The sequence below is a fragment of the Sorex araneus genome, chromosome 4, assembly GCF_027595985.1.
Source record: "Sorex araneus isolate mSorAra2 chromosome 4, mSorAra2.pri, whole genome shotgun sequence".
Lineage (NCBI taxonomy): Eukaryota > Metazoa > Chordata > Mammalia > Eulipotyphla > Soricidae > Sorex > Sorex araneus.
The window spans coordinates 143,032,050-143,054,463 of NC_073305.1; the positions used below are offsets into that span (position 1 = coordinate 143,032,050).

General features: G+C 37.2%; 1 protein-coding gene across 1 annotated transcript in view; it reads left to right on the forward strand.

The window, feature by feature from the left end:
* The first annotated feature begins 9,744 nt into the window (after window positions 1-9,744).
* RFX6 (regulatory factor X6) overlaps window positions 9,745-22,414 on the forward strand; it is a 56,719-nt gene continuing 44,049 nt past the window's right edge. The window contains exons 1-4 of the mRNA XM_004614001.2: window positions 9,745-9,964; window positions 10,291-10,447; window positions 12,957-13,080; window positions 15,082-15,143. Coding sequence (XP_004614058.2) covers window positions 9,745-9,964; window positions 10,291-10,447; window positions 12,957-13,080; window positions 15,082-15,143 — 563 coding nt within the window. The remainder of the gene's footprint in view (window positions 9,965-10,290; window positions 10,448-12,956; window positions 13,081-15,081; window positions 15,144-22,414) is intronic.

The window sequence follows — 22,414 nt, forward strand, 5'->3', positions numbered from 1 at the left end:
CCGGGATGAATCCCACTTGGTCATGGTGTATGATCTTTTTGATGAGCTGTTGAATTCTGTTTGCTAATATTTTGTTGAGAATCTTTGCATCCATGTTCAAAAGCCTGTAGGGGTTTTTTGTGGTGTCTTTGTTTGCTTTTGGTATTAGGGAGATATGAGCCCCGTAGAAACTATTTGGGAGGGTTTCTGTTTTTTCAATTTCCTGGAAAAGTTTGAGAAGAACTGGCAACAGGTCCTCTTTAAGTGTTTGGAAGAATTTGCTAGTGAATCCATCTGGACCTGAGCTTTTGTTTTTGGGAAGACTTCTGATTAGTTTCAGTTTCCTTGATATTAATAGGACTGTCCAGGTATTCCTGGTCTTCTTGGTTCAGCCTTGGGAGATTATAGGAATCCAGGAATTTATCCATTTTTTCTAGGTTCTCTTGTTTCATGACATACAGCTTTTCAAAGTAGTCTGATAATGTTTTGAATTTCTTTGGTTTCTCTTTTGATGTACCCCTTTTCATTTCTGATTCTGTTTATAAGTGTTCTCTCTCTCTTTCTTTGTGAGTCTTGTTAATGTTTTATCAATCTTGTTTACTTTCTCGAAGAACCAGCTCTTGGTTTCATTGATCTTTCGGATTGTCTTTTGGTTTTCCATGTCGTTGATTTCTGCTCTAAGTTTTGTTATCTCTTTTCTTCTGCCTGGTTTGGGCTCCTTTTGTTGGTCGTTTTCTAAAATCTTAAACTGTGAAGTCAAGTTATTTATGTGGGCCCTTTCTTTCTTCCTGAGGAATGCATGCAGAGCTATAAATTTTCCCCTTAACATGGCTTTAGCTGCGTCCCACAGGTTCTGGTAGCTCGTGTCTTCATTCTCATTTTTTTCTGGGTGCCTTTTGATTTCTTCCTTGATTTCCTTCCTGATCCACTCATTGTTCAATATCGAGCTGTTTAATTTCTAGGTGTTTGATTTGGTTTCTGCGTCTGTCTGTGATTCACTTCTATCTTCAGTGCATCATGGTCTGAAAAGATAGCTGATACAATGTCTATCTTCCTGATTCTGTTGAGGTATGTTGTGTAGCCCAGTACATGGTCTATTCTGGAAATCATTCCATGTTCACTGGAAAAGAATGTGTCTTCCCTTTTTGAAGGATATAAAGCCCTGTATAGATCTATTAGCCGTCTCTCTTCTATCTCTTCCTTCAGAGCCAGTATTTGCTTGGTGGGTTTTAATCTTCTTGATCTATCCAGGGGTGATAGGGCGGTGTTGAAGTCTCCAATTACTATTGTGTTGCTCGAGATGTCCTTCTTGAGGTCTGTTAGCAGTTGTTGTAGGTATTTAGCTGGTCCCTCATTGGGTGTGTACACATTTAGGAGTGTGATTTCTTCCTGCTGTACATATCCCTTGATTAATAAAAAATGGCCTTCCCTATTCTTTCTACTATTTTTCAACCTGAAATCTATGTTGTCCAATACTAGTAAGGCCAGCCCAGCTTTTTTGAGGGAGTTGTTTGCTTACAGGATTGTTTTCCATCCTTTGACTTTGAGTCTGTGTTTGTTCTGGTTATTCAGATGCATTTCTTGCAGGCAGCAAAATATTGGGTTCAGTCTCTGAATCCATTTTGCCACTCTGTCTCTTAATTGGTGAATTTAGACCATTGACATTAAGAGAGATTATTGTTGTGGGATTTTGTGCCATCTTTCTGTAAGGGTTTGTTGTGCTTGTAGGGGTTCTTCTTGTCTTACAATAGCTCCTTTAGTGCTTCTTTTAGGTTTTGTTTTGAGTTTATGAAGTTCCTTGAACTGTTGTTTATCCACAAAATAATGTATCATTCCTTCGAGTTTGAATTAGAGTTTAGCCGGATAAAGCATTCTTGGTGAAGCATTCATTTCATTGAGTTTTTTCACTATATCCCACCACTGTCTTTGGGCTTGGACGGTTTCCTCTGATAGGTCTGCTGTGAATCTAAGGGGTGCTCCTTTGTATGTGATTTCCTTCTTCGACCTTGCTGCTTGCAGTATTGTGTCTCTATCCATGACGTCCATCATTCTAACTATGATATGTCTTGGGGCTTTTCTGTTAGGGTCTCTTTTAGCTGGCACCATTTGGGCACCTTGAATCTGGATGCCTGCATTCTCCAGCTCTGGGAACTTTTCAGCAATGATTTGCTTGACTATGGCTTTTTCGTTAGGGTTGCTTCCCTGTCCTTCTGGTACTCCAATGATTCTAATGTTGTTCCTCTTGAAATCATCCCCTGGCAATCTGAGTCGCCCTAGGGCTATTTTGAGTTCTCTTCCCATTGTTTGTTGTTGTCTGTAGGCTTCTTGCAGCTCATCTTCAAGCTCACTGATTCTTTCTTCTGCTGTAGTCATTCTATTGTTGAGGGCAGCCACAGAGTTTTTTTATTTCATCTACTGAATCCTTCATTTCTTTTCGTAGGTTTTTTATTTCTGCTCTCATTTCTTCCCATAATTTCTCGGCTGTCTATTGTATTGTTTCTGTCAGGTCCTCCTTTAACTTGTCAATCTTTCCATTGAGTTCATTGAACATCTTTAGGATTTCAATTCTGAATTCTTTATCAGAGAGCTCAAGTTTGCAGGAAACGCCTATTGAGGTTTCTGGACTCCTTTCATCGTCCTCTCTTTGTGGTGGGGATTTGCACTGTTTCTTCATGTTGTTGTGGTGGTATGGAAGAAGGACCTCCAAGATCAGTATCCCTGTTCCCTCTTATTGCGAAAAAGGATTCTGGATGAGCTCAGTCAATGGTGGTGGTCTTTTCATTTTCCCCTTCTAGCACATGTGCTCCCTCTCAGATGTTCCTCTAATCCTTATGTGAAGTCTTGTGGTTTACTGTCTTACTGTTTATGGATAGCTAGGATGTTACTCTTGGATGTGACATAGGTAATGAAGGCTGAGATGAAGCAGCAGATTAATGGGTTTCATGAGAATATCTGTAGCTGTGTTAGAGGCTGCCAGCCTGAAAAGAAGCCACGCCCACTTTTGCCGAGGTCACGCCCTTTCAGGATTAGGCCACGCCCCTTGTCGTACTGTAGCTGAGTCTGAGACGCAGGCTGGGACTTGGGAAGGGCGGGTCGGGGGACGTCACACACCTGGGCTGGAAGAGAAAACGGCTTTGGTGCTAGGGATCGGCGTGCTGCCAGCTGGGGTGGCCGTCCAGAGCCAGGAGGGTGGCAGGGAAGGTCTGGGTCCGAGACGCAGGCTGGGACTTGGGAAGGGCGAGTTCTATTCATTTTTTTTTCCTTCCCTAGCAATGCTCAGGGCTCGCTGCTCGCTTTGCACTCAGCAATCACTCTGGGCCACCATAAGCAATGCTGAGGATCTGCGTGGGAGGCTTCATACAAACCAACTGCCCTACCTGCTGCACCATGGCTCCATTCCCTATCTATTCAATTGACAATGGGCACTTAGTTTGTGATTTACTGTAACTATTGTGCTTAATGCTGGTGTAAACATTCAAATGCTAGCTTTTGAGTGAATTTATATTTTCAGTTCTCAAGCATAGATTTAAGAATGGAATTATAGGGTCATATTCATGTGAGCGGTAGCACAGTGGGTAGGGTGTTTGCCTTACACACGTCTGACCCGGTTTCGATTCCTCTGCCCCTCTCAGAGACCAGCAAGCTACCGAGAGTATCTGCCCTGCACTGCAGAGCCTGACAAGCTACCTTGTGGCATATTGGATATGCTAAAAACAATAACAACAAGTCTCACAATGGAGATGTTACTGGTGCCCTCTTGAGCAAAATCAATGAGCAAAGGGATGACAATGATACAGTGACAGTTCATGTGGAAGCTCTGAGAAAGCAGGTTCAATGTGTCCCCTTATCCTCCCTCCCCCACCCCTCATCACCATGAGATACGTAGTTACAAGGCTGGTCATGATCCAGTTTTAATCATACAATGTTCCAATGACCCTTTTCACTCCTGCTACCTCCAATCCCCCTCAGCCTGTCTCTATGATGGCAGGCGTTTTCCTTGTTTCTCCCTCTCTCTCTCCTCTCTCTCTCTCTCTCTCTCTCTCTCTCTGGCCATTATGGTTTGCAATACAGACACTAACAGGTTATCATGTTTGGTCCTTTATCTACTTTCAGCACGCAGTTCTTAACCACAGTGATAATTTTCTACTCTTTGTCATAGTGGTCCCTTCTCTATCCTAACTGCCTTTTCCCCAAGCAGTTGAAGCAGGTTTCAGACCATGGGCCAATCCTCCTGACTTTTGTTTCTAATGTTATTGGATATTAGTCATATGAATATATATATGTATATATATATATTTACATCCCACACAAATAAGTGCAATCGCTCTATGTCTAGCTCTCTCCATCTGAGTCATTTCACATGATATTCTTCATGTCCATCAAATGTCCAAGTGAATTTCATGACTAAATTTTTCCTAGCAGTTGCATAGTATTCCATTGTGTAGATGTACCTAGTATCTTTAATCAGTCATCTGCTCTTAGGTATTCAAGTTGTTTCCAGATTCTGGGGATTGTGAATAGTGCTGCAATAAACATAGAAGTGCAGATGGCATTATGTTGTGTGTTTTTGGGCCCCTAGGGTATATTCCTAGAAGTGGTATTGCTAGGTTGTATGGAAGCTCAAATTCTAGCTTTTTGAGGAATGGCCATATTGTTGTTCAAAAATACTGACCAGTCAGTATTTCCACCAAAAATGAAGGAGTCCTTTTCTCCCCACATTCAAGCCAGCACAGTTGATCCTTTTTGTTTTGATGTGTGCCATACTCTGTGGTATGAGATGATTCCTCAATGTTGTTTTGATTTGTATCTCCCTGATAATTAGCAATGTAGAGCATTTTTTCATGCATTTTTAAACTATTTTTATTTCTTATTTGAGGAAGTTTCTGTTCTTCTCCCCAGTTTTTGGTGGGGTTGGATGCTTTTTCTGTTGTAAAGTTCTACCAGAGCCTTATATATTTGGATATCAACCCCTTATCAGATGGGTCAAGAGGTAGGTTACAAAATCAATACCCCAAAATTTCATGGCTTTTCTATATACAAATAATAAAAGATAAGAGATATATATTAGAAAAACAATTTCATTCACATTCACACCTCACAAAATCAAGTGCCCTCAAGGGCGGGGGGGGGGGTGTTGAGTTTCCCTCCCTGCCCTAAGTAGAACCCCGGTAGCTGAAAACCTCCAGAACCCAACCATTGCCATGCCCAAGGCTACTCTCCACATGCTCTGATGAGCTCACCCAAGAGAGTACGAGCCTCACCCAAAATGGGATGAACCTCACCGGAGAGCGGACTGGCAGGAAAACATAGATATGCGGGACCCTGTGACTGGGATCTCCAAGCCTGCTTGGATCAGAACTAGGTCTCCTCCTCCCAGGTCCCCAGTTTTCCAGAAGCTTGGCAGTCACACCCACAAACTGTCCCTGGAGCCATGTAATCTCATCCATTTCCAAAACCCAGAGACTATAAACTAAATTTCCCAGGAGAGAATGACACAGAATGTCTTGGACATTATATTCTATCCATAACTGTCACTGTTATCCCATTGCTCATCGATTTGTTGGAGTGGGCACCAGTAACGTCTCTCATTGTGAGACTTATTTGTTATTGTTTTTGGCATATCCAATACAAGCAATACAAAATAAATCGCCTAGCATTGCCTTTTCGGCAGGTCTGAGTGGTGGTGAGACTGGTGTCTAAATATCGAATCTAACCAAAGTAGATAATCTCCTCATTGGCCACTGTTCAGAACTCAATGTTTTCACTCAGGGTGCCCCAGAGGTGGGGGAATTGGTGAGAGCCCTCCCTACCTCAAGGGAACCAGCCCAAGCAGCGGACTCCCACTACCCAACCGCCACCATGCTCCAGGCTGCTTTCCACACACTTGGGCCAAGTCTCACACATGAGTGAACATATTCCTGGACCGTGCAGCCACGTGGCCATGCAACCTATCATCATAGAGGGAAATAAATATATATACCCCGTGGAGAGCCCGGCAAGCTACCGACAGTATCCCGCCTGCATAGCAGAGCCTGGCAAGCTCCCCGTGGTGTACTTGATATGCCAAAGACAGTAACAATAACAGGTCTCAATTCCCTGATCCTGAAAGAAGCCTCCAATCTTTGGGAAAGATGAGTAAGGCTGCTAAAATCTTAGGGCTGGTACAAATGGAGACGTTACTGGCACCCACTTGAGTAAATTGATGAACACCAGGATTACAGTGATATAGTGAACCAAAGTAGAGAGAGAGTATGGGGGAAACTGTCTGCCACACAGCAGGGGAAGGGTTGGAACGGGGAGTGGGGGTGGGGGAGGTATACTGGGGATTTTGGTGGTGAAAAGTGTGCACTGGTGAAGGGATGGGTGTTTGATGATTATATGACCAAAGCTCAAACATGAAAGCTTTGTAGCTGTATCTCGCGTTGAATCAAAAAAAAGGAGGGAAATAATAATACAATAATAAAAATAAAGTTAACAATCATAATCACTGTATCACTGTATCACTGTAATCCCATTGCTCATCGATTTGCTCGAGCGGGCACCAGTAACTTCTCCGTTGTGGGACTTGTTTTTACTGTTTATGGCATATTGAATACACCACGGGTAGCTTGCCAGGCTCTGCTGTGCGGGTGAGATACTCTCAGTAGCTTGCCGGGCTCTCCGAGAAGGGCGGAGGAATAGAACCCTGGTGGTCTGTGTGCAAGACAAATGCCCTACCCACTGTGCTATTGCTCCAGCCCAACATTCAGAATAGAATAAAAAAAAAGTAATGTGGAGTTCATGCCTAATTCAATCAGCTTAATCAATGGCTGAATAAATAGCAGCACTCCTACATTATTAAAAAAAAAAGTAAAAAGAAAATCAAGTGCCTTGGGATCTGCCCAGTATTGGATACAAAAATTTATATATATATCTATGTGAGTGTATACATGTGTTTTTATTCACCTAAAAAAATAAGAATTTGGGGCTGGAGGGATAGCATAGTGGGTAGGGAGTTTGCCTTGCATGGGGCCGACCCAGGTTCGATTCCCAGCATCCTATATAGTCCCTTGAGCACTGCCAGGGGTAGTTCTTGAGTGCATAGCCAGGAGTAACCCCTGTGCACTGCCGGGTGTTACCCAAAAAGCAATAATAATAATAATAATAATAATAATAAAATTTTTTAAAATTTAGACTTGCAAAGTTATTAAAAGGATTTTTTTTTTAAAATTAATTTCTGCTCTGCAACTGTATTGGAATGACAAAGTTTATACTTTTTTTTTCATTTTACAAAATATATTTATCCACTAAAAATTTCCTATCTTAAAAGATTTTTCTCTATATTTATCTGTTTTCCTGCCTGGGATCTTGTGACATCACTATAAAGTTTCTAAAGCATTGATCTATCATATTAAGTTTAATTATGATCATCACATGGGGCATTTTAGGATGGTGAAGATTCTCCACCATGAACACTGTTTTCACTATTTTACATAGATTTGAGAAGGATGACATTTGTCATTAATTTTTTCAATGATTTATTAGTGAAATCTCTCACCTGGATTTTCTTTTTGGCTTGGAAGTTTTTTATTTAGTCAGTAAATTTCTTCACTTGTGACAGATATTCAATTTTTATTTCTGACTAGAAACATAAGGAACTACCTTGCTTTTGCTAGATGGATGGTTTATTTAAAATTAAGTCCAAAAGTTTAGATAATCTTGACTTGTTTTATTTATCACTTCAACTGGATATTTGATAATACTTAATATCTGTGTGATTTATATACATTTCCACTCTGTGTGTGTGTCTGTCTGCTGTCTGTCTATATGTCTCTCTCTCTCTCTCTCTCAACTTGGATATCAAGTGATCAGTATTAAAAAGTTTGAAAAGATAAGACTAAGACATTGTTTAGAGGGTAAGCTACTTGCCTTTCATGCTCTGACCAGCAATGTATGTATTTCCCTGAGTCCCACCAGGAGTGATCACTGACTGATGAATCAGTACTACGCCCCGAGTACCACCATGTGTGGCCCACTCCCACCTCTCATCCTACCCCACTATGTTCAAAAAGAAATCACAGTAATTTTCCTGAATGTTTTATTTTTTTCTGTTTGTATGATGCAAGTGAGAAGTGAACATTTTTGTTTGTGTATATGAGTGTGTATGTGGTGTGTGTGTGTGTCTGTGTGTGTACACACACAATTGCTAAGACTCTGAGGGTGAGGGTCTGAGATTAGAGAGTCTGCTGTTGTCTCGGGGGAGGGGTGCAGAGGAGAGGAAGCATTCTAAATTTCAGTGTTTTAGAACTAGAAATTGAAAAAGTTCTGAAGCATTAGGACTTTGGATGGAGATTAAGATTGATATTTAGGATATTTAAGATTAGGTTGCATAGCTTTAGATCTTTGGGTACATGTATGAGTAGAAGTCCTGAGCCTGAACTCAGCTGATAGATTATCTATTAAAGGGAAAGCTTCTGATGGGAGGTAACACCTTTCCCAATCAATGGTAGTAAAAAGGCAGGAGGGCTGGCTTAAATATATCCTTTTTCACTTGTAAGGGCAAATCTTGTTTTTAGACTATATTAAGTTTCTCCTGTACTAGCCCTTTAGTCACTTACTACCGTAGCTTTGATTTTGTTTGCTCGATATTAGTTTTGATATAATGTGGTTTAGTGCTGTAACCTGAATGTGGTTCAGGTTAGAGGTTATTTCTTTTTTCAGTGCTCCAAAAGAGGCTGACAACTGAAGACTCTGCTAAGGTAATGTGAACAGAAGCAGGACCCATGCTTTTTCTGAAGAGTGCTATATAAAAGAATTGGAAGAATCCTCAGAAGAATAGGAAGGAAGGATAATGAGTTGATTTGGCAGTCACACAACACATCTCTACCAACTTCTTGAAGGGAGAACAAGCTACAGTTTTTCATCATACCTCTCTGCTATTTTAAGAAATTAAGATCTTGTTTTGAAACATTTTAATGCAAGTGTAGTGTACTACTATGATAAATACAAGGTGAATGTCAGTTTAAATCACAAAGAAACTGTTAATTGTAGCAAAAGCATTTTTCCTTCACACTCCTTACTAGCACTAGATAGATTCTCCAGGGCAGGGAGGCCCAATAGTCTAGATCTCTGTGAGCAAATGGAGCAGTGTGTGATAGGATGGCGATGACATCTGTGCCCAGGTCACTTGGAAGAGCCCTTGCCAGCCCTAGGAAATAATTTTGCTGAGTGGTACAGAAACATAGCAACGAATGGTCCGGGATCCTCCTCTCCCTGGCCGGGTAGAGTACGCAGCTCCAGGCTGCACAACCCCTCGTGACTTTCAGGTCTGCTGCTTGCACGGATGGGGACAGGTGCAGCGGCTCTTTTTCCCCTCCCTCCACAGAAACGTCAATGGAGCTTCTTTGGATCTTTCTGGGGATTTCGAGTGAGCAAAGTGTCCCGAGGTCCAGAGCGAGAGGAGAGAGGAAACGGGTGTGGGGAGCGGGACTCCGTCTCGATCCTTGGGGAGACGGGACTCAGAGGAAGTTGTTGCTAGCGGAGCATCCGCAGGGAGGGCAGACAGGTAGGGAAGGGCTGCCCCTTCTCCCTTCCCGGAGGATCGGTACCCGTCGCCAGCTCCGCAGCCCCGCGACGCCCCGAGGCTCCGCATTCGGGCGCCTCCGCCCCCGCCCCGCCACCCCCGAGCCCCAGCCCCGCCCCCCGTCGCCCCGCCCGGCCGCCCGCGCTCCAGGTGCTCCGCGGAAAGCCGAGCGCCGGGTGCCCAGGTCGCCGGCAGCCAGGAGGATGGCCAAGGTCCCCGAGCTGGAGGAAGCCTTCCTGCAGGCTCAGCCGTCGCCGCAAGTCCCCCCTCAAGTCCAGGAGGAGTGCTGCGTGCAGCTTCTGGACAAGGGCTTGCTGGTCTACCCTGAGGATCGGGTGTACCTCGAGGCCGAGGCTCAGCCGGGGGGCGCCCGGGGAAGTGGGGAGAGAGAAGACCCGGAGCTGCCGGTGGGTGTTAAATCAGGTGAGTGCTATCCCTCTCCCCGCCCCGCCTATAGATTCAGGACATGCATGTAGTCTAAGAAGGGAATCCAGTAATCAAAATAATAAACACGACAAGGCACGCACCCATGCGCGAAGAAAGTTTCATCCAGATCTTTGCACTGAAAAACATTATCTACCAAAGACTGTAAGCTTTACGGGGTTTTGTATTGCTTCCCTTCCCATCTCCTCCCCATCCCAAAGTCCCCAGGCCACGGTTTTGACTCAGAGGTTATGTTTATATTGGAAGCTGCTTAATTGATTTTATATTCTGATTTTTAAAAAATCATCCTTTCCATTTACAATCAGAAATGCATTTAAGCAATGGCAGCTTTTCTTCTGAGGAAGAGGATGCTGATAGTCAAGACAGCAAAACCAAAGCAACTGATCCACACCTCGCTCAGAAGAAAACCATCACACAGATTATGAAAGATAAAAAGAAGCAGACTCAGCTCACTTTGCAGTGGTAAGATTTGTCCACAGGGACAATTTAAGCACCTGTTGAGTTTTAAAAGTCATTGTCCTTAGAATCTGCCTCCTCTCAAGTTGCTACTCAGACATTGGGGGAAGTTCAAAAGATCAGTTGGAAATTTATCCAAAAGATCTTTTTTTATTTCCCTGAATAATTGATTCAGATACATTTTCAGTGCTAGTGAAAGATGACCTGCAATTCAAACAAAAAAAAGATAACAGTTTATTATGGACTAGAACTTTAAGTTCTTTTAAAGTAAAAACATATGAATGCTTTTTAAATGACGTTGATTTAACATACAATTTGATCCTTACATATTTGTTACTTGTTGCTCTTGTGTTTATAAAATATGTTCTTGAAAATAGGAGGAAGACTCTTAACACTGTCTTCATCCATAGAAGAGCAAATAAATATGCATTTGATGTAAAAGACATGGAAAAATCAGTTAGCATGAGTCATATGATACTTATTATACTGAAATATCTCAAATTGGACTTTGTGGATAATCTTTTTAAAACAAGAGTTTATCAATAGAGTCTCTCTATATAAAAGGAATTTTGTAATACTGTTGTAGAAGAGGCATCTATTAAAAAAACACCCATAGTATTAAACTTTCCCACATAGTGTGAAAAACAAAGTATAAATTTCCTCCAAATTTTGAAATAAGTGAAAATGTTCACTTATTTGCGAATTAGTTACATAATATGTTTAGTTGTAAAGTATAACTTGGACCTTAGAAAACAGTTTCTAAAATTAGTACATTTGCTATTTATTCAAAATGGAATGTAATTTACATATACAAAATTTTTGATTAAAATAAAAAAGTAAAGCAAATATTTTTCCAAAGTTCTGGTTTATTTATTGAAATTTATGATAACTTACTGTTAAAAATACACCCAAGCAATAAATATAGAAAAAATTGCCTGGAATATTTAGGCTACAACTATTTTCATTTGATAATTGGGGAAAAAGGCTTGCATTTTAGATATATTTATTATTATGAGGTATTTTGAGTGATCATCACCATTCTTAAGTTCAAATTTCATGATTTAGAAACAAACATGTTTTTATGTTTTAAATTGCAATTTAAGAAAAATTGATCATACTCAAAATTAGCTTTGTGTATGTCTAGGATTATTCAGTTTGAAGACAAAGATAATGTCTTCAACAATCTCAGAATAACTAAAATATTACATTAATATCATTGAAATAAAAATTTAAAATAATAAAATGCTTTCTCATCTTGATTCTCCTATATTGAAACTATAGGAAACTATCATTTGTTGGAATTTTCCATTCTCTTTCCTGAAAAATGATTGTTATCTATTTTTAGAAACTTGTTCTTTTTGTACTTTGTGAATTGTCTCCAAATATCATAGAATATTTTGGGATGCTAAAAATTACAACAGAAATTAAAGTGAAAAATCTTGATGAGAAAATTTAATTTTCTAGCCAATTGGGTGTTTGGTTATATTTGTTTATGTTTACTGTGTTTTGATCTTCTTTTAAACCTTTTTAATGGAAAAATGGGTGTCTGATATTTAATCTACACAAGTAATACTTCCCTTGTTTTTAGCTAACATACCTCGAAAATATAATAGAAATCTTAATGCGTTTCACCAAATCTTTTATCTTAATGCACAGTCTTTTCCTTCATTTCTGTAAAATAATAACTGAAATTTAATTTACATAAATGAATTATAAAGGATTTTTTAGCCAAAATCACCTACTGAATTGTTAGGGAAACTGGAAATAGAGTGCTTAAATTTTAATATATATAGCCTATTATTCACATAGTTTTAATAAATATCTATTTCTGATATGTAAAATCGACTTAACTGCTAGATATCCAAATTTAATAGGATCATAACTAAACTTTAAAATTATATGTAGTAATATTCATAGTGTGATTTGAAGGTACATACTGTTTAGAGTAAACTATATAAAATAAAATTACGTTTCAAGTGTACAGGATATTTTAGGTATAGTACTGATCACAGCAAAATACTACAGAGATAGCAATACATCACTATCATTTTGGCTTAGGTGAAATATATACCACCATGCTTCCCTAACTACTTTGAGAACTACTTTGAAAATGAAAAGACAGTAAGCATTTATTTACTACCCTAAAACCTGCTGCCCTTTAGAGTTGATAATATTCTTTTAAAGATACATCATTCTCAATTTTTATATTCATATTTTATAACACAAAACAGATCATTATGAATGGTGAGAATTTATTTAGAAGTAAGTCCTATTATGAACTAGGCATGAGTGATTTTTATATTATCTACAATCTGTGCTAACAGATGTTTATTGGGTTCCTTGCTCTTTTAATAATCCTCATGATTCAATTTTCAATAACATTCAGGAGAAAGGCTTTCTTTTCATGAATCCACTTGCTTATAGTCTGTACTCATAATACAAATTAATCAGTGTGAAAGAAGAAGGGAAAGGGAAATAAAGGGTTTGACCTACAATTTTTGGTTATTTTTCTTAGGCTTGAGGAGAATTACATTGTATGTGAAGGAGTTTGCTTACCAAGGTGCATCCTCTATGCACATTATTTAGATTTCTGTAGGAAAGAGAAATTGGAACCAGCTTGTGCAGCCACCTTTGGAAAGGTAAGTAACACTTATTAGCTGTTCTACCTTACAATTAAAGATATATTTACAGGTAAAATAAAAAATCATCTGAGCAAGATATCTTACAGAATATTTAGAATTTGTTTCAAAAAGATAAATGATTTTTTAAGGAAAGTTTGAAGGAAATTTTAAGGACTGTATTTGGAACTACTGTATGTTTGACTTTGATTATGAATATTAGAACTATGGATACTAGAACATTTGATAATATCTAAAATTTTTAAGGAGGTCCATTTCAACAAACCATTTGGGAAGTAATTTTTTTCCCCTTCAAGGATGTATGGAGTAAGGAATAGTCTGTGTTTAGATTCAAAATTAAGTGAATGTGATTAGTATCCTGGGCTGGAGCGAAAGCACAGCAGGTAGGGCGTTTGCCTTGCGCTCGGCCAACCCGGGTTCGATTCCTCAATCCCTCTCAGAGAGCCCGGCAAGCTACTGAGAGTATCCTGCACACCCGGCAGAGCTGGCAAGCTACCCGTGGCATATTTGATATGCCAAAAACAGTAACAAGTTTCACAATGGAGACCTTATTGGTGCCTGCTCGAGCAAATCGATGAACAATGGGACAACAGTGCTACAGTGCTACAGATTAGTATCCTATTAATGCAGTTAATGGCTTTATTTATTATCTATCTATTCCATGAGAATAAAAATCTTATTCTATCTTGGAAGTAGTTCTCCTAGTTCTTCATTGTACTATGAGTATGTTTATACTTTTAAAATACTTTATAATAGCATTGGTGAAATTTCTTCCATTTAAAAACATTCTTTTCTACTCAAAATTTATGGTTTGTCATGGGAATCTATATGTATGATATTTCTATACATGCATATGTTGATTTCACTTTGAAAACTAGGAAAAAATTTCAGTCGTTTAGAAAACGACTTGCTTCTTGAGATTCTTGTCATGTTATGTTGCTTAACATGGATAATTTTCCAAGGTTATCCCAGGAAAATTGTAGAAACTTTTGGTCACAAATATTACACAAATATTTCATAACAGATAACTGAAATCCAAATTCTAACCTGTAGAGGGACTCATTGTCCAGAAAATAATGAGCAGTATGGTCAGATCTCTTAGTCTTTTAAATGAAAATAATTTGTTTTGAAAATCATCTGATTATAAGAGATAGTGATATAGTACATGGTAATTAAATAATTTAGTTTCTAGCCTAGCCTATAATTTTTTTGTGTGTGTGAAAACTGAAATGTACTTAACCCTTTCAATACTCAATTCATTGATTCTCTAAAATGAGGAATTAGGAGAGAAGGCTTCTGATATCTATTTTAGGATTACTGTGCTATGAGTCTTCTTTATGACAGTAATATTCAGTAGTATAGTGAGTCATTAACTACCTTGAGAGTCTGTAAAAGCTATAGAATCAGTCCCTGAGAAATTTACATAAATATAAGCATAAATTTTCTTTAGAGCTTTTAGATCATGTATAGATATCATGCGATTCAAATTAAAACTCAATTTTTTGAAAATTAAGTGCTCATTTTAGCAAGTTAGAGAAAGCAGCAAAGAAAAGAAAAGTTTTTAAGCACTGCTTTGGAGATCAAGAGGCAGAGGAATTTTCTTGTGTTTTTTTAGAGTTGGAGATCAGCAGCAGTTGTGGGTAAATCTTTGTTGTTGTTTATTTTTATAAAGAAATCCAATTATCATTACACAATGCAATATTAATTGCTTTGGTAGGAGTATGAAGCAAAATAAGATATTGATATAAATTTCTTTAAAAATTGAGATAAGGGAGGTCAAAAAAATCAGTTCAAAAAAAATCTTCATGCCACTACTGATATACTATTGTGTAATAAGATGCAGATGCTACTGCCTTTTTCATACTAAATATTTGATAAGTTTCACATTTTTCATAACTAGAAGGTAGATTCTATAAATCTAGAATTTATAATCTAATTATGAATGGCTTGCAAGAGAGTCATGCAGTTTTTAAAAACTAAAGTAATTGACTTTCTTTTTAGACCATCCGCCAGAAATTTCCCCTCTTGACGACAAGACGGCTTGGAACAAGAGGCCATTCAAAGTAAGACATCCTCATGGAACACTTAGCAGACCTATACATGTGGTGCTTTATATAATTGAATGATAACATAAAGGTATAATAATACTTATGGTACTTTTGGTTAGTGATTTAAATTAAATTAATTTATTTATGAAATATTAAAGAGCTGTTACCAAAGTCATGAAAGGAAATAGTATAAGCTAAATAAATGACCAAGAGAAATCCAGAATAGAGGTTTGATGTTCTTTTCTTATCCTGAAACTATTTTCTTATGGTCACTTTCTTTTCACTGAAAGACAAAGCTCACAAATGAGCAGTGTTCTCGTTCCTTAGTGTAAATATAACATAAAAACAAGTTATCACGTATTCTTTCTCTTCATTAGTTTTTCTTTTTCTTGTAGCATTTTCTGTGGAATCCCATTTACAACTACTTGTTCATCAAGTCTTTCCTCTGTCCATGGAATTCTTTTCTTCTGAAAAGCAAAAGGAAGAAATTTTCAACTTTTCCTTTCCTTTTTCCGACAATGCAGTCAGATCTTTTTAATGCTGAAGTTCTCTCACATCTATTGTCATCTCCACAGTTGCTCTGTGACATTCCTTCTCATGGCTGTTTCTCCAGAGGTCAGCCATCTGATTGCTCTTTTCACAGAATCATTATTTAGGTTTATTTCTTTATCTGGGCAAGACATCAGTAATTCCTTTTCATCTTCCATGGTATCTGTCTAACATTTGAAACTGCAGACTGTGTCTTCTTAAAATAAATATATTGTATAGAAACAAAACTTCCCCAAGACTTTTTTTTTTGTCACAGTCCTGTCAGGTTCTCTTCTCTTTTCATTCTTTTTAAGCTTGCCCTATGTCTTAATTTTGTGCTAGTATCTACTTCAGAACTGTCTAATGAAATATAAAGTAGTACATACATAGTTCACAAATTTTCAGTAGGCACATAAAAATAATAAAAAAGGAACTGATGAGATTGATTTTGCATTTAATCATACAAAAATTCACTTTACCATGTAGGTAATAGAAAAGTTTTGAGGCATTTTCTATTTTTTTGCCTAAGAGGTTTTGAAATTCAGTTTGCGTTTTACATGTACATCATAACTAAACTCAAATTAATTACCCTAAATGTGCTCCGTTGTCACATATGACAAGTGATTATGTTTTTAGCTAGCTCAGCTTTAGACTCTTGCCAGAAAATAGGTTTAATTCTTTTTTTTGTCTTGATTTTCTCTTCAATCTCACTGCCACAACCTGAGCTGAACTTTATTTTTCCAAACTAATCTTTTAAAGTCAGTTTCTACAGCTGTATATTAAACCTTCAGATTCAGTTATTTCTCTTCATCTTCACCAGTTTGTAATTTCAGTTCTTTCTCAAGGTGACATCTAGGGCTCATTAACACTTAGTTCCAACCCATTTTTTTAAATCTTATCATCTACTTTTCACTTTTTAGCTTAGTCTATTCTTTTACCAAATTACTGTCAATTACTCTTTTGTTTATTCTTTCTTTTGTTGATTGTTGTTCTCGGTGGAGTTTTTTTCGCCTTATAGATATTGAATTTTTAAACCATTTAAAAGAATAGCTGATGATGTTTCTCTTCTCTTAAATCATTTCTTAGCTTCTTTATTTATTTAATCTGGGCTTTTTAAGAAACTCTCATAAAGTTTGTCGGTACCTATCCTAATTATAGATGGGGGCAAGGGGTGCTTGGGGTCACACAGTGGTGCTCAAAGTTTCTTCCTGATTCTGTACTCAGGGATCACTTTTGGTGAGTCAGGGGACCATATTGGTTGTTGGGGATTGAACCTGGTTCAGTTGTGTGTGCAAGTACTACATGCCATACTATCTCTCCAGGTCCATGTTGGTGCCTATGCTATATTCCTCTTTGTGATATTTGGGTCACATCTATTAGAGCTTAGTGTTGAGGTCACTCAGAGTGATACTTAAAAGACTGGGTGGTGCTGAAGATCAGACCCAAGCATCTTGCATCTTTTGTCCCTGTGTTGATACCTATGTTAATGTAAACTTAATTTTTAATCTTTCTTCAATGATAGTATTTTGAGGATAGACACTCTAATTTCTGTAGATACCTTTCTGTTGCCTGCAATATTATTATCAATTAATTAAAAGTTATTTAATTACTTCCATTAATGTTATTATGGTCTGAAATGAATTAGAAATGTGAAATTTAAAAAAAAAAGAAAATACTAGAGTTTTCAAGTTAGCTTTATTTCAAAGTTGACTCAATTTAACTGGCTGATTTTACTGAATTTGACTCCTAATGATTTGTATAGGTGGAGGAAAGATTAGATAATGTTTGAAGTAAATAAATAGCAGAAAAAGAGGCAATGCAAAGAAGAGAAATCCTCTTCACAGAATCTCCAAGAGGGCAACAGGCAGGCTGCCGAGACAGTCAATTAATCCTAGAAGGAGCCTTTGGGATTACAGATGAATCATTAACTCTGTCCATTGTCACACAGTATTTAAGTTTATGTAACAATATATAGTGCTGTCTTCTGGCAGTTTGTTTGGTATCTAAAAGCAGATGTGCCTAAAAGAAAGGCATATAAAATTTGAATATTTTCTACATTATTTAATATGCAAGTTTGTACAACTTGCCTATTACATTTTTAATATTTTAATATCACAGAGGGAAAGACTCTTCTCATAAGAAAATTTAGTATGTTGAAGGATATAGCAAGATACAGAGTTTATATAGCTTATCATTAGTAATGTTTTAGTGTAACTTTTCTTAGTCACATAGTTTCTTTTTTAATCTTTTTCTCAAGGAATAACCTTATATTTTTAGGTTTTCTTACTTATCATTAGAAATGTTTTAGTGTAACTTTTCTTAGTCACATAGTTTTCTTTTTTTAATTTCTTTTCTCAAGGAATAACCTTATATTTTTATCAGGAGAATAGATAAAAGCTAGCATTCTGTATTGGTTAGGAGCGTGAGGGTTAAAGTTGGTCATTTTTCTATATGTAGCTGTATGACACTATAAATTTCTCAACTTTTCATCAGTAAAGTGGGCATAGGTTTGTAGTGAGAACTGAATAAGACAAAGTATAAGGAATGAACAAAGAAGTATACTTTCAATTTCATCTTAGCAAAATGAAATGTGAAATCACTAAGTAAAGAAATTAGCAATACAACTTAAAGTTTTTTGTTGAGAACTTATACTCACACTCTTACTTTCAAAATGACAAGTCTATGTTAAATGTCAAAAGTGGTGTCTTGGTACCACCAGCACCCCAAGTTTAGCCCTGGTGGTGCAGTTTCTCCAGGCAAAGCAGCACCACATCAGCAGGCTGAGTACCAAATGGAACTCTCAGAGCTGCAACAACTGGGCAGGTGTTTCTGGGAGTGGCCCTAAGGATTGAGCAATACTGGAGAGGCTCCACCAAAATCAGAAAAATTCTTTATTTGCCCACACAGATACTATTTAAAACTGTTACCATTTAAATGGAAGTTTATTAACTCTAAATCATCTAGTCAACTGTAAAACATATATGTGTATGCATATATATAACATTTACATCTCTCAATGAGAGACATTGCTGGTGCCCGCTTGAACAAATTGATGAGCAATGGGATGACAGTGACATATATATAACATATATACATATATATCATTGTAGCACTGTTGTTGCATTGTTCATCGATTTGCTCGAGTTTGTACCAGTAATGTCTCCATTATGAGACTTGTTGATATACATACCTATATGGATGTATATATATATTCATAAACAATTTGGAGTCATATGTGGTGCTGCTCAGGGGATATCCCTGATTTTGTTCAGGAGTCATTTATGATGGTACTGAGGGGAGCATATGTAGTGCCAGAGATCAAACTGGGTTCAGCTTTTATATGCAAGGCAAGAACCTTACCACTATACCATACTATCTCTCTGGCCCAATAACATCAGTCATTTAATCAAATTTCTGAGTTCCTGTGGTATGTATTTTCTCTTCTAACATAACAGTTAAAAATATAATATATTAAATTCTTCTAAGAGCTAACAATATTTTCTCAAGTCTCAACCATAAGTAAGCTATTTAAATTACTTTATATAGAGAGATATTTGTTTGTATAGATTATATAACATATATTATTACATCTAAATTATATGGACATATTTTATATAAAAGCAAAGCTTATAGCACAAATGCAATTTTCCTTTCCGCTTTTTATTTTTGTTGTAAATTTTTCTCTAGGCTGTGATAATGTCTTTATAATCATCATTTATAATAGTTGTTCAATATTTTAAGCATTTTATGAAAAATACTTTTGTTTGTAGAAATATGAGCAAGTAAAAACACAGTGTGGTGTGGTCCTGGTGGGCCTGAACACAGGGTCAGCCTTGGTGACCACCAGGACTGCTAGGAATGCCCTCACATCTTCTCAAAGGAAATATGAGCAATTGTTGAAACACAAATAAAAACAGAGAAGTAAAAACATATTTTGGATTAATGGGATTTTACAATTTCTCCCAATTTTAACAGAGTTTTCAAAGCCTATTGCTGTCATAGGCTTTGGCTTAGTGCTCTAACATACTGCCACTAAATATTTATTAAATTATTTTAATGATATAGATTAGGTAGTAATTTGTTGTAATATCTGTTGATTGTAGCTACGTTAGTATAACTGTCCTTATGATGGTGGTTTAAAAATACAAGCTCTCAATATTTCCCAAATTCTCCCAAAATGACTTAAGTTTGCCCAATCAATTAGTGTGGATCTTTCATACAGAATCTATTTATTTACTTATTATTGGGTCTTTTAGGTAGGTCATGGTTAACTTAAATTTTTTTTCTGAATTCTGGTTATAAGAGATCACCAAAACTGTTCTTTGGTAACTCCGAGACTCAGGAGACAATGACACTTAGTAGATTTTCCTGTTTTATTCATATATGAAATTTGAAAGTTTAGGAAACAGGGATCTATGTAACAAAGAGATACTTAGTAATCAAAAGACATAAGTGAAACCCAAGTTTGATTTTATGCTTCATTTCTCTAAGATACAAATGTCTATTAAGATGTTCACTACTTAAATCACCATTTGCACATGCTACTTCTTGCATCTACTTCTTTTTGTATCAGGAGCTACAGTCCACAAAAAAGTAGAAGATGTTCAGTTTAACTAAAATGAACCCAAAATTTATTCAACCAAAGTAAAATATTGTTATCTGTAAAGATAAAACATTTTTATCTGGGAGACATAAAACATTGTTTGGAAGATATAAAATATTTTTTTCTTAATTTATTATTTTTTATTAGTGAATCACTGTGAGGTATAATAACAAACATGAACTTTCATGTTTGCATTTCACTCAAACAGTGATCATTTACCTATCCCTCCACCAGTGCCCACTCTCCTCCACCAATGTTCCCAGTATCCCTTCCACCACCCCACCCCATCCCCCACCACCCCATTCTGCCTCTGTGGCAGGGCATTCCCTTTTGTTCTCTCTCCTTTGGGGTGTTGTAGTTTGCAATGGGGTTATTGAGTGGCCATCATATTCGGTCTATAGTCTACTTTTGACATGCATCTTTCAACCTGAATGGGTCCTCCACCAATATCCTATACTTGGTGTTCCCTTCTCTATCTCAGCTGCCTTTCCCCCCAGCATGTGAGGCCAGTTTCCAAGCCGTGGAGCAAACCTCCTGGTACTTATTTCTACTATTCTTCGGTGTTAGTCTCCCATTCTGTTATATTACATTCCACAGATGAGTGCAATCTTTCTGTGTCTGTCTCTCTCTTTCTGACTCATTTCACTTAGCATGATACTTTCCATGTTGATCCACTTATATGCAAAGTTCATGACTTCATCTTTTCTAACAGCTGCATAGTATTCCATTGTGTAGATGTACCAAAGTTTCTTTAACCAGTCATCTGTTCTCGGGCACTTGGGTTTTTTCCAGATTCCGGCTATTGTAAACAGTGCTTCGATGAACACACAAATGCAGATGTCATTTCGACTATACATTTTTTGCTTCTCTGGGATATATTTCCAGAAGTGGTATTGTTGGGTCAAATGAGAGCTCAATTTCTAATTTTTTGAGAAGCATCCATATTGTTTTCCAAAAGGGCTGAACCAGTCAGCATCCCCACCAGCAGTGTAGGGGGGATCCCTTTCTCCCCACATCCATGCCAACACTGGTTGCTTTTGTACTTTGGGATGTGTGCCACTCTCTGTGGTGTGAGGTGGTATCTCATTGTTGTTTTGATCTGTATCTCCCTGATGATTAGTGATGAAGAGCATTTTTTCATGTGCCTTTTGCACATTAGTATTTCTTCCTTGAGAAAGTTTCTGTTAATTTCTTCGTTCCATTTTCCGATGGGGTTGGAAGATATAAAATATTTTATAGAAACAGAAAACAAAATTAATTCAAATGGACAGAATCAGAATATGGTGACAGATATCATGAACTGTAAAAATTAGAAACAGTTAAATACTAAACAATATATTTCCTGTGACATTTTTCTTGTTCCTGATAAGAAGCCTTGGTGCTTGAATTATGGAAAAGAAACATAAAAATGAACACTTAGAATCTGAAAGCCTATGCTGAGAACATCTAAATTAACTAGCTTGTCACACGAAACCAATCAATATGAAGGCAGCAATAGTTTCCCAACATTCAGTCCTATCATTCACTGCTACCAATCTCACCGCACCAACAAGACCAACCACACCAGGGCATGCTCCATATTCCGAATACAAAGATGAAAAGAAATTTCTATGCATTTTCCCCTTTACCTCATTTTATCACCAATGTCAAAAGTATATAACAGAATGTTTGTTTTTTTGTATAATATATTTAATCTTTTGAATAAATAAAAGTTAAGCAAAATTCTATAAGTTTATAATATATGATGAAAATAATTTTACATATTGTATGATATAAATATATTAGTTCATTCATATGTACAATAAGAAACAAAGCATGGTATGAAGAATTTTTAAGATAGAGAGTGGTACATTAGAGTATTGTCAAAAAACTTTGGTACTGTTTATTTAATTAGCATTTTATTGAATATTCTAAAACTGACTTGGGCTTAGGGATAGAGATGAGCAAAAGAGCCTTTTTACTACCCTTGTTCAGAATAGGTCAACAGAGTAAAGGTGAACACAGTTGAGGCCACTGAATTAGATTTCACACACGGTAGACTATTTTATTTGAAGTTACACTTTAATTTCTCATAGACTTTGATCGGTTGAATCTTGGTTTTCAGACATGATGGACAAAAGCTATTATCTTATTTATTAGTAGTGATTTAGTGGGT